Genomic DNA, 14,199 nt, shown 5'->3' with positions numbered 1-14,199 from the left:
ATTTCCTGACTCCTAGCAACTTGGAACGTAGTAAAGACAAGACAGATAGATTATTTTGAGGGTTTGATTTGTCCAACAACTGCTCCAAATTATTTTCACTCCTTTAAGCATTGCTCAAGAAATCAGACTCCCCATCATCTAACAATTACTCGCTACAAATACATTTCCCAGAAACTACTGCCAAACCTTTGGTCACCGACAAAGGACACCACAGCGACCATTTCTCCACTCTCTCATCCACAATGCAATCAGATGGATCAGAGTCAGACCTGTCTTAGAAGATGAGGACCAATATGATATATTATGTTTCAATGCAAATCAAAATTCATTTACCGGTACCACTTAAAAAAATCGCATCAATTCAATTCTCTATTAATATATGTCCTACGGTTTTGAGACACTTGATCACCATGGACAATATAACTCACTTATCCACCCTAGAATTGAAAGTAATAAATATCATGGAGATTATAAAAGATTTGAAATCGCAACCGCATTTGAGCAATTTGCTGCATATGAATTTTTTGTTTGATTTGTTAGAAACAACTGGATTACATTTAAGTTACTTGCTAAATCTAGCACTTGCTACAAATATAAATAGGTCAAGGTATGAATTTTGCCACATCAACAAACAACAGATTGTCTGGAAGGCTCATACTTTACGTGATGTTAACTGCCTAAGATTGTACTTAGAGAATTCCTTGTACTTCTCAATGACCCCGATCAAGCAAACAGTCTGCCAAACAAACAGGATGCGTTAGTTCGATGCCAAAACGATACAAACTACAGTAAAAGAACATATGATGAAATAAACACTAAACCACTGTGGAAGTGTTGATTCCAGTAAGGTTATAGCAAAACAAAGTTCAGGGTTTGAGTCTTATAAATTTTCAAGATTAATGGCCAGACTATGGAAGTGCCAAACGAGACGAGGACAAGATATAGTAAATTACAATTTATGAAGCTAAAACTAAAGCACTGGAGAAGAAGCATGCCCCTAAATGGTATGAAAACTTTTGTAAGAAACGTGAAGGGCAATAACTAACAAGGATATTATTAACGAACCATTCATGAAATTGGGGAAACTATACATGGGAAAATGAATAAATAGGCAACTATGCAATGCAAACCACAGATTGACATCCATGTTAGAAAGTTTTGTACTAGTATCAAGCATTTCTCACGGAAAAATTATAAGCAAAACAAAGTTCAGGTTTAAACTGCAATCATAATTTTACAAGTTGTGTGCCAAACTAGGTCGATTGTGACAAAAAGGAAAAATGAAAAAAAAATCTTCTGATGAAGTTAAGCAAGAGATTAGTGGGTCAGTAGCAGTAGAAGAAGCAGAAAACACACTTTTTGGCATCTTGGGTTTGAAAAAAGTTATACAAAAAAGGCTATTAAAAATGCATAGTTTCACACAAACACTACATGGACAATTTGGTGGGAGCAAAAAGTAGGCAAGTGCATATAATAGCAGCCAATTTGAAACGAAAAATGAGATATAATCTGGCTGGCACATCGAGAAAAGACTTCACAAAATTGTTGTTGCTAGAGGGAAATAATGATATGAGTACAACATATGCACACACGACATAGTTTAAAATTTAGACTGAAATTCAGCCAGATCATGGATTTCTTACCCTGGCAATTTCAACTACTATTGTTTTATCAGGATTACTGAGATCAACTTTATGCGGTGCAGGAACAGACTTAGCCACAGCATCAATGATTTCCATCCTGTCAACACCAGTATTTGCCCGTGCTTCATACAGTACAGCAAACTGCAAACACACTCAAAAAACTAGTCAAGCTAGAGACAAAAGGATCCAGTCATGGAAATAACTGAGTATAAACTTTATCAATACATTTGTTTCACGTAGGCAGATTAGAAATAAGCTTAAAATGAGCAAATCTACATCAATGAATTAAGTTCCTCACAAAATTAGGCAATTAGACTCCTTCTTTATACAGCCCACTGTTGTGCCTCTTGCTCAAAATTGGAATGCAAGTTTTAGAAATACAAATTCAGTTCTCATTCTGATAATTCATTCACAACCCTACACGCTTTGTTTAGATTATTATTACATGCACCAATTTTGAATTTTAACATATTTTCATTGTTTAGATGTATGAAGCATGAATAAGATGTTTCTGAAAAAGAATACCTAATATTTTTGTTGCATAATTAAATTTTTTAATAGATATAAATGAATCAATGATTTCTAATAGCAATGGCAGTGAGGTTCGGTAGAGGCAGCAAAGTTACCATTGGAGACACTGGCAGTGGCAGTGGCAGTGGCAGTGGCAGTGGCAAGTGTAATGGTACTGAGGGGACAGTGGCAATCGTTTAAGAGACAATATTAGTGGTGCTGATGGTGGCCACAGCGGACATGGGGGATGGCATGGTAGTAATGATAAGGGAGCCGGTAAAAAAGTGGCAAAATTGAACCTAAACAGTCACGTGCAGAATTGTGAACTGTGAAAGGATTCTATTTTGTTGTTTTCAAATAATGAGGAGTTGAATTCAATTCTAATAGTCACATCAAACATTAATATTTTGAAATTAACGGTCCAATTTACTAATGTCAAATTTGAATCAGTAGAACTTGAACATCAATGTGGCTTGGTTATTTCATTCATAAAATAAAAACAAATGACCTTTGTCCCCCACATCAAATAAATAAATAAATATTAGAGTTCTTAGAACAACTTGTTTGTGATGTTTAAGAAAATCCGTATTTTTAATTCCAGTGATAACGAGCTATCTAATGGTGCATTTCATGAAAGGCATATTTTAGAATAGCAAGTTTAAAAAATTAAGATAGTAAAGCTACCTTCCAAGAGTGTTATCATGCTATGCAAGCTTGCAAGTGAGTCTCATTGTGTATAAAAGTTGGTGCAATAAGAGAAAAAATAATGTAATATAAACATAACTACAAGCCGAAGTATGCTGATGCACAATATTACCTTTTGTGGATTTTGAGTTTCCACAGGAAAGTACTGTTCCACAAGAGGCTTGATTGCTCTTGAAATTTCCTCCTTTGAAGCATAACATGAGACTTCAATTGGCAAGATTCTCAAGATAAACCTAGAAGTAGACAATACTAGATTAGCATTTCTTCTGTGCATGTTCATTCTTTGAATAATAGAAATTAAAAGCTTACCTCGACATATGTTTCCTTGTTGATGCTGCTGATGTCACTATCTGATTAACTATATCCTTGGGGCTTTTATCTCCATCTTTCTTCCGCATTTGAACAAATACCACACCATTACAACCTGATTCAAGCTTGACAAAGCGTCTCTGTAAAAAATTGAAGAAAAAAGAGACCGTTAGCAAAACACAGACACACACCTATACACAAATGAAAAGGAAATGTTAAACAACCCTAACGGCAGACGTCTGACCCAGTGCCCCCAAAGTTATACTCCAATGCACAAGAAACAGAAGAATTAGAAATATTGTCTTTCTACAAAACAAAATTTACTCTTGACCCAAAAAATCAAAATCTCCTGATGAAAGATGATAAATATAAAACATGATTCTTGCATTACTTAATTAACACAAGCCATCAAAAGCGACTATTTTAGATAAACAGGTGAAAGTCAATATTAGCCCTTGAAGTATCCATCACTAAGAAGTCAACAAATGAAGGCGATGTTCCAAAATTATTTTGAACTCTAAAGGGTAATATTTCCAATATATACTACAGTTTCCATCTCATCAGTCATAAAACAAAAGGGTAAGTGAAAGAAGACTCGGAAAGTAGGAAGACAACCAAGAAGAGCAATATATATGGCATTACCATTGAAACAAAAGAAAACAACAAATAAGGACAATTAACATCTTGCATGATAAAAAGTCTCAGCATCGCTGCATTTATATGTATATGATCTTGGATATGTTATATGTGTAGAAAATTATGAGAGAAACTATTAAATATCAGATAGGCCACAAAAATATTTGAGCAAAGCCAGAAAATCTATGAAACAAAATATCTGAGTTAAAGAAACTATTAATAGAAACAGAGTATCATAACATACGGAACAGTAGTCTCATGAAATCACCTTATTCTTGTCTCTCAGTTCTCCGAGTTCGGCTTCAATTAACTTATCGATGGACTTCTCTTCCACTTTTTTTTCGCCCAAATCACATGTTAGCACATTTGTTTTGCAGCACTGTTTCACAACTGGTAGCTCATCATCTGTCTTTTTTATGGTCTTAGGGCTGTCGAGGTCTACTTTATCATCATTAGCTTTATCCCCAGCCTGAGCATGCAGATCATCAAATTTTTCAGGATCTGGTTTTTCACCAGTTTCATTGACAGGGGTGGTACTCTCGCTATTGCAAACATCCAGTTTAGGCTTTTTATCCTCCTTTTCCTTGCCTCCCTCGGGTGCCTGCACATCCTCCTCCTCCTCATCATCATCATCATCTTCATCATCACCACTACTGGAAGAGTCAGAATCTGCAAACGTAATTTTTGTATTTACAGGTCTATCGGACAACTCTTTCACACTTGGAAGTTCCCCATCAAGTAGCTCGTCATAGGACTGCAAGAAAAATCACAAAATGGTGCGATATTAATTTGTGGAGGATACAAATCATCTCACTAAAAAGTGTAAGGTTATCATACAGCCTCAACCTTCTTTTAATGAAATACTAAGCTAAGAATAAAATCAATAAATGAAATTAAGAGCAATACACATTTAATGGAAAGCGCACTTGTATAAATAAATTGATAAATTCAAATGATAAAGAAAGACTTGGTATCTTATTAAATTTAAGGTGAATATTCAAGGATACATTTTTCATACAACTAGTTGTTTAAAGCTCATTTATAAATTTCTTTTCACCCCTATCTTTAAGTTAATGCCGAACTGACAGTTAAAGTACGCAGAAACGACAGAATTAACTCTCAAAATTTCAAATGTAGTAAACAGTGTTGTCAATTGTGAATCGTGGAAAATAATGGTCTACTCCAATTCCACTACACTGCTATAGTGTCATGATTTGTTCAAATTTTGTTATGCTATAGCTGCTATTTGACAACACTAGTAGTAAAGTACATGTCCGTCCTAATGTTTTTGGAGGTTCTGTTCAAATTTAAAAATTGGGGTCCTAAAATCACAAAACCCTAACATCAAGATTCTAACATTTTATGGTGGATGGTGGCGTCTGTGGATGGTGCAAATATAAAATTTTAGAGTGGTCAATGTACAAAATTAAGGATATGTAATTTTTCAAAGGTTAGGGTATATTATAAAAAAAATTGTTACCCCCTAATTGGGAGCATGTGCTAATGTTGTGGTTGCACGGATGAACTACCCTGGTAAAGTATGTCATCCTTTCTGCATGCGTATGGGATGATATAGTGTGCTTCCTTTCATTGGAATCCTTCTCTTCAAAAAGAGGTTTCTTCCATCAAAAAGAAAAGGAAAAAACTGACTCTAGCAGTCAATTTAGATAAACTTCACTTGTGATTTTTTTAAATAATCTTACAATAACTATAGATTTTTAAACATAAGACTTTCCTATTAGTAAAAATCACGTTCTACCTCTCCGATATTTTCTAAACCACACATTTAAATTCACCATAAACATATATCAATTTATGAGAATTTTTCTGTAAATAAGACAATTTTCAAGAAAACAACATAGAATAATAGAATCTGAAGGTTCTACAAATCATAGACATTTGAACATTGGCAATTGGCAAATGCATCGTTGATAATGAGAAAGCGAATGTAAGAGGAAAAAAGAAGGATGATCTGATACCGAATCGAGAATATTGAGAGCTTCGCGTGAGGCTTGGTGTTCTCTTCCTCCGTCGCAAGTGATGAAAAACCCTTGCACACCAGGGTGCAATGGATACGAACCCTTCTTCACTGGTCTCTGCAAAAATTAAGGGAAAACGGTTTTAGAAAACGAAACGATAGAAAGTGCGATGGATAAAATTGAAAAAAGAGAAAACGGAGAAGAGACGTTGTGAGGAAGATAGCGTTTTCTCTTCTTCCCTCCGGCGGCGGCGGCAGCATCGGGAGCCATTACCACACAACTTTAGCAAAGTAACTGACTACTGAATGAATTGTGACTCAACTCTTTTATATGCAATTATTCTTGCAGTTATCATATTATGAAGTAAAATATTGTTAATAATTTAAAACAATATAAAAACTTATTATATAGATTGATGTATATAAATTAAATATTTATTTATATATATATGGATTTTAATAAAACTATTTTTTCAAATAAATAAAACAAAACTGTTTTTTCATCTAAAAAACAAAACTATATATACTTGTCAATTTTTTTAAGGATATTATACTCAGTAAACTTAACAAGTTGAAATTAGAGAAACAATTATTTAATTTATATATTTTATTAATATAAATAATTTTTACAGTTTTAATTGATCGTAACCGTTAAAATATTAAAAATATTTATTTTAGTTATAATTAATTTTAAAATTAAGTGATAGATTGTTGTGATATGTATTATAGATGTGAAACATTTTATATGTTATTATATTATTTTTTAGATGTGTATGTAATTATTTAATTTATGAGATTTTATTGAACTATTTTAAAACAACAACAATTGCTAAATATACTTTAAAAAAAATTATAAAAGGTTATCTCGTATAAAAACGAATGTGGCACTAATCTTAATCACAACTTTGTAAAAAAAATGAAAAGTGTTATTTGTTACCAAAGTTTTGCATTATTGACCGTATAAATAGCTTTTTTTTTAAATAATGTCAAACAGTTACTTTAAAAATTTAATTTAGGATGTGACTTTTTAAATGCGGTTGACTGTTCATAGAATTTTAATTAGATTTGGCGTAGAATCTAGTCTTCTCAAATATGAAAATTGGAGATAGCTCTTCAATTAGAATTTTCCATAATCATTAACTCTGTCGTGAGATAAATTCATGTATTATCACAAGTCATTATGTATGATGTTTTTACTGCATCTAATGTATTTTGGTGGGAAGTGGGAACCTATTATATATGAAATGTTCACGGACAGGGATGTTGTGGAAATTATTAAAATTTCTCTCCTAAGACTTTCTCATAATGACATAGATTTGGAGATTTAGTAGCAATGAATAATACACGGAAAAAAATGTTTATAGATTTTATGTTAGTGTTATTATTAGTTGTGATGAGTTGAAGATGGAAGGAGATTGACAAAAATTATATGGTCTATGAAATTTTTTCTAAAAGTGAAGAAAAGAAAAGAGATCATCCGCTTGATTGAGAAGAAAATAGTTCATCCTGCCAAATCGCTATTAAATCAAATTGGCATTTCTTTTTCGCTTGTGATGAAAATATTAATGTGTAGAGCAAAACCAGTTTGTGACATGTGCTTGAGCATATTATTGAAAACGCCGAGCTTTAACTTATTGTATTTTGTGTCATTCTTTTCTATCTAGTTCTAGTCAAAGACATTGTTTTACTTGAATGTATCTTTTTATTTAGTCTGCAGATGAAATGATAAAAAAAATTCAGACATCTTAAATTAGGTCTTATGGATCTTGAATGTATCATTTTAGATAACTATATTATATCTTTCTCCAAATATATATCTTTTTCTTTTTGGATAATCATGTTATATATATATATAATATCTACAATCATTGAATAATGATAATCTATATTGAAAAATTATTAAACACACAAGGTAAATTCTCTCATCTTAACTAAATTTCCTTCATGCGCAAGAGTGAGATGTAGATATTGTATCCTCTACTTAAAGTGCCCAACCCGTTTACTACTTGAAAACCATGTGTTGGTCCTCTTGTATTGTGTGCTAGTATATACATGTGCGGAAATTGTTATCATTAGGATAGGATAACTTTTGAAAAGCATGTTCGGTTGGTTCTATTAGACAGAACATACTTATTAAAAATTTAAAACTTTCAGATTGAAAGTTATGGGCGTTCGAAGTTATAGTCATGTTGGGAGGCTGAATACTCAGCTTTTGCTATCACGCACCAAAAATCAATCAAAGGAATGTCCAATAATTTAAACTCATCTAAACAAGAGTGGCTGGGTAACCAAAGGATCTGTCCGGAAATTCACCCTTGTGCATTGTCCCAACCTTTTAAACACTCCTTGACAAAAGTTGACACTAGTACTCCTTCCTCCTTTTGATCTTGGGCAGAATGTCTGACCCACATTTATACTAAGCTTCAAAAAATAAAATGTTGGAACAAGTCTCACTAATTAATTGGTGCTTCAAAGAAATGTAACATTTATTGGATGCTCCTACCAAAACATATGACCCTCAATAAAAACAGAAACAGGCCGTACTGTACTGCACTGTGGTTAGTTCAAATACCTCTAACACTTGCAAATTACAACATTACATCCACAGATGGTGCAAATAAAGTATAAATTTGTTGTCATAACATTTTTTTTGTTCTTTTGAAGAAAAAACACTACTGGAAAATGGTGAAACATTGAACATAATAAAATATTAGAATAAACCTCTTCACGCTAAGAGTTGGAGTCATCATGAGTATTGACAATGTTGTGTCAATAATTAACAGCCAACTAAACAACCATTACCTGCATCGAACGTGCTTGGAAATATCAAAGTACTTCTATTCTCCAAATTAAAAACAAAAAATGTAATCATAATAAAATAATTAATTTCATAATTTTTCTACCACTATCAAAAGTACCTCTACCAATATTAAGATATTGGTAGCTAGGCTGCAAGCCTCTGCACGTATAGTGGGTCATCGATGCTGGCCATGCAGGGAGGAACTAATGAGAAAACCTCCCATATTAATAATTTTAAGAACCACCTAGTAAGTCAGGAGGAGGTAAAACTTGTATGCATACTTCCAGATTACATTTTTTTTCTTTCAAGAAAACAAGACTAATAAGATAGACTAATAAGATATTTCAAGTCATTACTCCTAAATACTATTGCATTTACAACCCAAAGGATCTCACAACTGAGAAGAGATCAATGTCATAATATAAACATTCAGTAAAAAATTATAATAAGAATAATATAAATTAAAATAACCTGATCAAAGAATAGATGAAACCCCTATACAGAGATAGTAAATATAAAGAACAAATTCTGATTTACAGGGCTATATGTGTATGTGTCTATATATATATCAATCAATGTTGATATATTTATAGCAGGTGTACCCTATCCACATTTTCACGAAGAATATGATGCAGCTAGCAGTGCCGCCCCAATGCCTGATCCATCTTCGGTGACATTTAGAGTTACATGCTTAGCAATATCTTCCCCCAATATTTCATTTAAAGCTTCATGCAAGTACTCCCTAAACAATGTATAGCTTGAGTATAATCCTCCTTCAATTGCAACAACTGTTCTTTTCATTTTCATATCACTCCTACTCCGTCCGCCTGTGATGCCACCACTCCCATCACGACCAATCTTCTTCAAAATGCCAACAATACCAGCAGCTGCTAATCGAGCAGCCCTGCGAGTCACCACATCACACACCTTCACCACAATTTTCCTTGCTTTCAACGGAACATCTGGAATCTAAGACAAAAAAAATACAAGATAAACAATTTTTAGACTTGCAAACAGGACAGTCATTTAGGGACAAAAGATATGGTGTCTGACTTGTTTACCTCAAAGGTGTCATTGAGGATTCTTGATACTTCTATCAAGTCAGGTGAATCATCCTCATGCATGGCAGCCATCAAAGGAGTCCTGCAATGACAACAGGAAAGAGTTTCAGATCTAACTCAAGCCAGAGATTTGGAAAAGAAAAACATAGCATGGAACATTGTAGATATCCATAGAAATTTATCTTCTCAGCCAATGCTTAATGGTTTCAGTGAGGACATTTTTCTCCATGTCACCTCACATATTCCAGGAAAAAACAAAGAAATAAAAGTATAGCCAGCAAAACAAATGAAAGAGTGTATCTTTTCAAAAGGCTTGCTATAGGATCAAAACAATACACAATGGTAAGAATCTTAGAACATAAAAGCCAAAGGCATAAACTGCTCATATGGAATTCCAGGTCTAATAAATCCCTCCACTCCCACCTAATCTATACCAAACTCACTTTTGTTTAGAAATGAATCAATACCCCTCGTGAGCTCCAAAGAAAAAGTTAGTTTGAAAGAAATCTTATAACCACCAAGAGGATAAGAAAGAAAATAAAAAACTGATCCACTATGCTCATGGCACTAAAATTTGACATGAATAATCAATGAAACTGAACTATATAGTTACGTTAATGAAGGGCATCTGATAGAAGAACAGAATATTCAATGTCATATAAAATCATGGTAGGCCGTGATCTTCATCTTAGAAATGACCAAATCACCAAGCACAGCCACAGACATTTACACACTAATATTGAATAATAATGTAATGTTGAAAAAAATGAACGTTTTCAAGAGTAGAATTTTCCTCTTGCTAATGCTTTGTAAATCCAAGATAAAACTGCCTACAATAGAACTTTAATGGGTTTGACCCTTCCTTAGACACTGCCATAGAGGATGCTCTGTAGCACCAGATTGACTTTTTATTAAATAACAAACACATTTGTCATTAGTATTAAATATGTTTTCCCCAACATAAGATATAAATAATGCATGACGGAGAATTGGTACACACCTCAGTACGAAAGGCGTTGAAAGCTTGGAAGAAATAGGACCAAACATATCCGACTCTAGTGACATCCTAAGAATGACTCTCCTCACAATGTCACCGAGATACATTCCTGATATCATTTTCTCAAAACCCTGTACCCAAATCACCAAAATTTCAGTCATGACATGAGACAAATGAAGCAACAGAAGTCATTAGCAGCAGAACCTTACCTGATCATTTGGATTAGGGCTTTCAGCATCTAAATCAATGTCATACGGTGTTCTTGGTAAGTGAGATGACCAAAAGTTCCCCCATTCCATATTGACAACCTAAAAAGAGAAGGGTTACAATAAATTCAAAACTAGAATCTGGAAAGAAAATAAAAACAAACTGAAAAGGAAAGAACAATACCATGCGTCCTGATGTTGTAAGAAGACCCTGACACTTGATAATAGCATCAATTCGTTCCAAATAGCAGGCATTAGTACCAGTACCAATTATTATTGCAGCAACAGTGTCTGGATCATGATAATGTCCAAGAGCTAATGTTCCAACAGTATCATTAACCTGATTAAAGTGAAGAGGAGATCATGTTTTAGGTAATACAATGAAAATAATAAAATAAATCTGACAACACTCATTTTCCTCCACGCCAAATAAGGATATAAAAAAAGCAATAGCTACACAACTACAGAAATCATCACAGAATTAATGAACATTAATGTATGCAGGCACCATTTACAATGATTGCCATTTATTCTCCGGTTCAAGATTATAGACTTGTAAGTTTTTCAAAAAAAGATTCCCCCAATTCATTCAACACAAATGTCATGGCATTACTTTCAGTGAGAAAAATGGGATAAAAAGAAAAACAAATCACAACCTTAGGCAAGAGAAAGTAATCCCTTACCAAGGCAGCTACATGCACATGGAGACCTTTTCGCTCAAGTGCTTCCTGCAAACACGCTGCAACATCTCTTCCAACCTGACAACAAATAGCTTTTGCTCATTGATATTTACATCACAATACTGAAAAACCAAGTGCAACTTGAATGGGATCTACATATCTGTTTTGTAACTATTTCAGGAGGAAAAAATTTAATAGCCAATTCTAAAGATCAACTAGAAAGAAATATCAAGTGACTAACCATATCTACAATGGAAAACCCTTTTGTCCACTTAATTAAAATGCCCGAGGAAACAGACATTTGTTTCACAGGAAAGGAGAATGTAAACCCTAGTTCCCTTCGGTCCTGTGAAGTATTGGAACCATCTCCTTCTTTAGCAATGAATTCCTTTAACGATGATGCGATAAAATCAAAGAGATCCTGCAAGCATAAAATTCAATTTAACCTTACTACATGAAAAGGACGTTATCAGAACAACAAAAGAAAACCATAGAAGACCAAAGTTTAGAGTTTTGATCACGTCACCTCGCTTGTACTAGTCATTAAATGTGGGGGAATGGGTTGTCGCTCTACTTCATGCTCCAAGACAGGAGATGGTTGACCAGTTAAATGAACCCGCGTGACCCTAAAATTTGTGCCCCCAAGATGCAGCGCATAATATGGTCCTTTCTCAGTCCTGATAAACAAACAAACCTATTAAACAAAAGGAATCTGACATCAAAATAGAAGTTACTATGCTTATGAGTGTTGTTCATAACACGTGTAAGCATCATCATTGCTTGCTAAACAAAATGAACATGGTAACTGCAAGTGTGCTCGCAGTAGCATATCCAGATCCACTGGGTGGAATCTTCTCGATCCAGTAACGCTCGAAGTAGATATAAACAAAAATTGTACGGCAAGAACCAATCATTCTTGGCGCGTGTGTTTGGTTCATCGGTGGCATATTCCATTGCGCGTTAAATGCCACCCAACACAATAAATAGCTGTTATACACTCAATTGACACAGTGACGCACGGTCTCTCCTAACACCAACCCAAACACAAAATTATCAATCATTCTTACAGCTTTCAAATTAGCTCATTATTGACACAAATCATGCATCACTCTCACAAAAGTACACTAGACAACACAACAGCAATTTATTGGGCGTCGAAAAGAACATTTGTATAAACAAAATTTAAAATTCATAAAAAGGTAGTTCACATATCTCAATCAAAAACCACATATACAACAGAAATAAATGCACACAGGTATGAAATATGCGTAATAGGAAAGAAAGCACAAAATAGACGATACCATCAAGTAATCACACAACAGTACACAAACAGCTGTCCATAGAAATTACAAATTACAACCGCGTGAACTAACAAAACATCATAAAAATAATACAGCAAACTACGAAACAACCTTCAAAATAACACGGTTGAACTTGAACCATAGAATCAACTAATAATCATTTCCACAGATATAAGAAATCTAAAGACAAAAAATTGATCAGCATTTTGAAATCAACAGCTTAATAATCAATAGAATCACATCATCAACTTAATCAATAGCACAGTTATGAACACGAAAAAAGAAAAATGAAAGAAGAAAATAATTACCCATTAGGAAGATTATCAACATAGGTAAGAAGCATTTTGAGCTTAGAACCACCTTCAGATGCCAAACCAGCGTGCATCTCCACCGCCATAGCATCCACCACCTGTCTCAACCTTCCAACACTCGTATCGCAACCTTCTTCAAGTTCTTTCAACACATTCGCTACTTTCCGCCACTTCCTTCTACTCTTCACTCTCCTTCCAACCACAACCGCCGCAACCGCACACGCCACCACCGCCACCGTCGCCGCCACTCCCACAACCACTCTTCCCATCTCACCGATCGATCAAACTACATCCGTACGACGCCTCTTACCTACTCTCCTCCGATTTCTCACAGCAGCAAAACGTCGCCGTTTTAACATGCACGCAAACAAAAGTACTCTTAATACTTCACAACACTTCAAAATTAAAGGAAAAATAAATAAGATTTTGTTTATGCGATTTAGAATAAATTAACTCCGGCGAATAGAGTAACTCGCCGGCGATTAAATTCTCCGGCGAAAGTGACACGAAAAGTGCGAAAAAAAATGAAGAGAGTGAGAGAGAGAAAGAGAGGGGCGGCTTGGCACTCTAGTTTGGAATTAGGAACGAACCGGTATGGTTACTTTTTATAAGGTGAATGTAAAGACGGATTTGCCCTTAGACATGTTTCGATATTTCGGATTTGTCACGGTATCTCTCCGCGATCTTTTTACCGTTTATGACAGATTTTGAGGTTAATGACAACTTTGACTTGTGCTCTTCTTTTTCGTTCATTCTCTTTCTACATATTTTCAACAATATTAATATCACATGCTAAAATATCTTTTTATTTATTTCCCATTTTATTATTATCCGTATTACGGTTTTAAAAAAATTTAAAAGCGATACTAATTCTGTGAATGTGGTGAATATTACTATTGAGAATAAAGAATGATATGACTTTCATAAGGTGGGAATAACACAGTAAAACACTTCAAGAAAAATGCCAAAATTACTCTGTGGTCATTATACCGTCTTTTTTATATAAAAATTAATAAATCTTTTAGTTATTTTTTTAACATTAGCATTATTTTTTTCACTTTT

The 14,199-nt window shown here is 34.1% G+C and overlaps 2 protein-coding genes across 2 annotated transcripts; both read right to left on the bottom strand.

Moving 5' to 3' along the window:
- Window positions 1–443: 443 nt before the first annotated feature.
- LOC101501132 (uncharacterized) lies at window positions 444–6,144 on the bottom strand. Its single transcript, XM_004511447.4, has 7 exons — window positions 5,990–6,144; window positions 5,783–5,899; window positions 4,072–4,557; window positions 3,168–3,307; window positions 2,971–3,091; window positions 1,644–1,784; window positions 444–736 (listed from the first exon to the last, which is right to left on the bottom strand). Exons 1-7 carry the CDS (start codon window positions 6,050–6,052, stop codon window positions 653–655), a joined length of 1,152 nt encoding a protein of 383 aa, XP_004511504.1. The 5' UTR covers window positions 6,053–6,144; the 3' UTR covers window positions 444–652.
- Window positions 6,145–8,829: 2,685 nt separating this feature from the next.
- On the bottom strand, window positions 8,830–13,558 carry LOC101500811 (hexokinase-3-like). The gene is made up of 9 exons (XM_004511446.4): window positions 13,135–13,558; window positions 12,052–12,202; window positions 11,767–11,946; window positions 11,529–11,603; window positions 11,030–11,185; window positions 10,849–10,947; window positions 10,643–10,770; window positions 9,643–9,724; window positions 8,830–9,550 (listed from the first exon to the last, which is right to left on the bottom strand). Exons 1-9 carry the CDS (start codon window positions 13,404–13,406, stop codon window positions 9,197–9,199), a joined length of 1,497 nt encoding a protein of 498 aa, XP_004511503.1. The 5' UTR covers window positions 13,407–13,558; the 3' UTR covers window positions 8,830–9,196.
- Window positions 13,559–14,199: the final 641 nt, after the last annotated feature.

Source organism: Cicer arietinum, chromosome 8 (assembly GCF_000331145.2).
Source record: "Cicer arietinum cultivar CDC Frontier isolate Library 1 chromosome 8, Cicar.CDCFrontier_v2.0, whole genome shotgun sequence".
NCBI classification, from domain to species: Eukaryota; Viridiplantae; Streptophyta; class Magnoliopsida; order Fabales; family Fabaceae; genus Cicer; species Cicer arietinum.
This window is presented reverse-complemented; position numbering and strand designations above follow the sequence as displayed.

Coding starts and splice junctions, on each gene's coding strand:
- LOC101501132 (XM_004511447.4), bottom strand. CDS start 6,052: ATGGCTCCCGATGCTGCCGCCGCCGCCGGAGGGAAGAAGAGAAAACGC. Junction 4,558..5,782: donor CTCTCAATATTCTCGATTCG/GTATCAGATCAT, acceptor TTTTTCTTGCAG/TCCTATGACGAGCTACTTGA. Junction 1,785..2,970: donor AAACTCAAAATCCACAAAAG/GTAATATTGTGC, acceptor GTGTGTTTGCAG/TTTGCTGTACTGTATGAAGC.
- LOC101500811 (XM_004511446.4), bottom strand. CDS start 13,406: ATGGGAAGAGTGGTTGTGGGAGTGGCGGCGACGGTGGCGGTGGTGGCG. Junction 10,771..10,848: donor GCCCTAATCCAAATGATCAG/GTAAGGTTCTGC, acceptor ATTTGGGTACAG/GGTTTTGAGAAAATGATATC. Junction 9,725..10,642: donor TCAACGCCTTTCGTACTGAG/GTGTGTACCAAT, acceptor TTGTCATTGCAG/GACTCCTTTGATGGCTGCCA.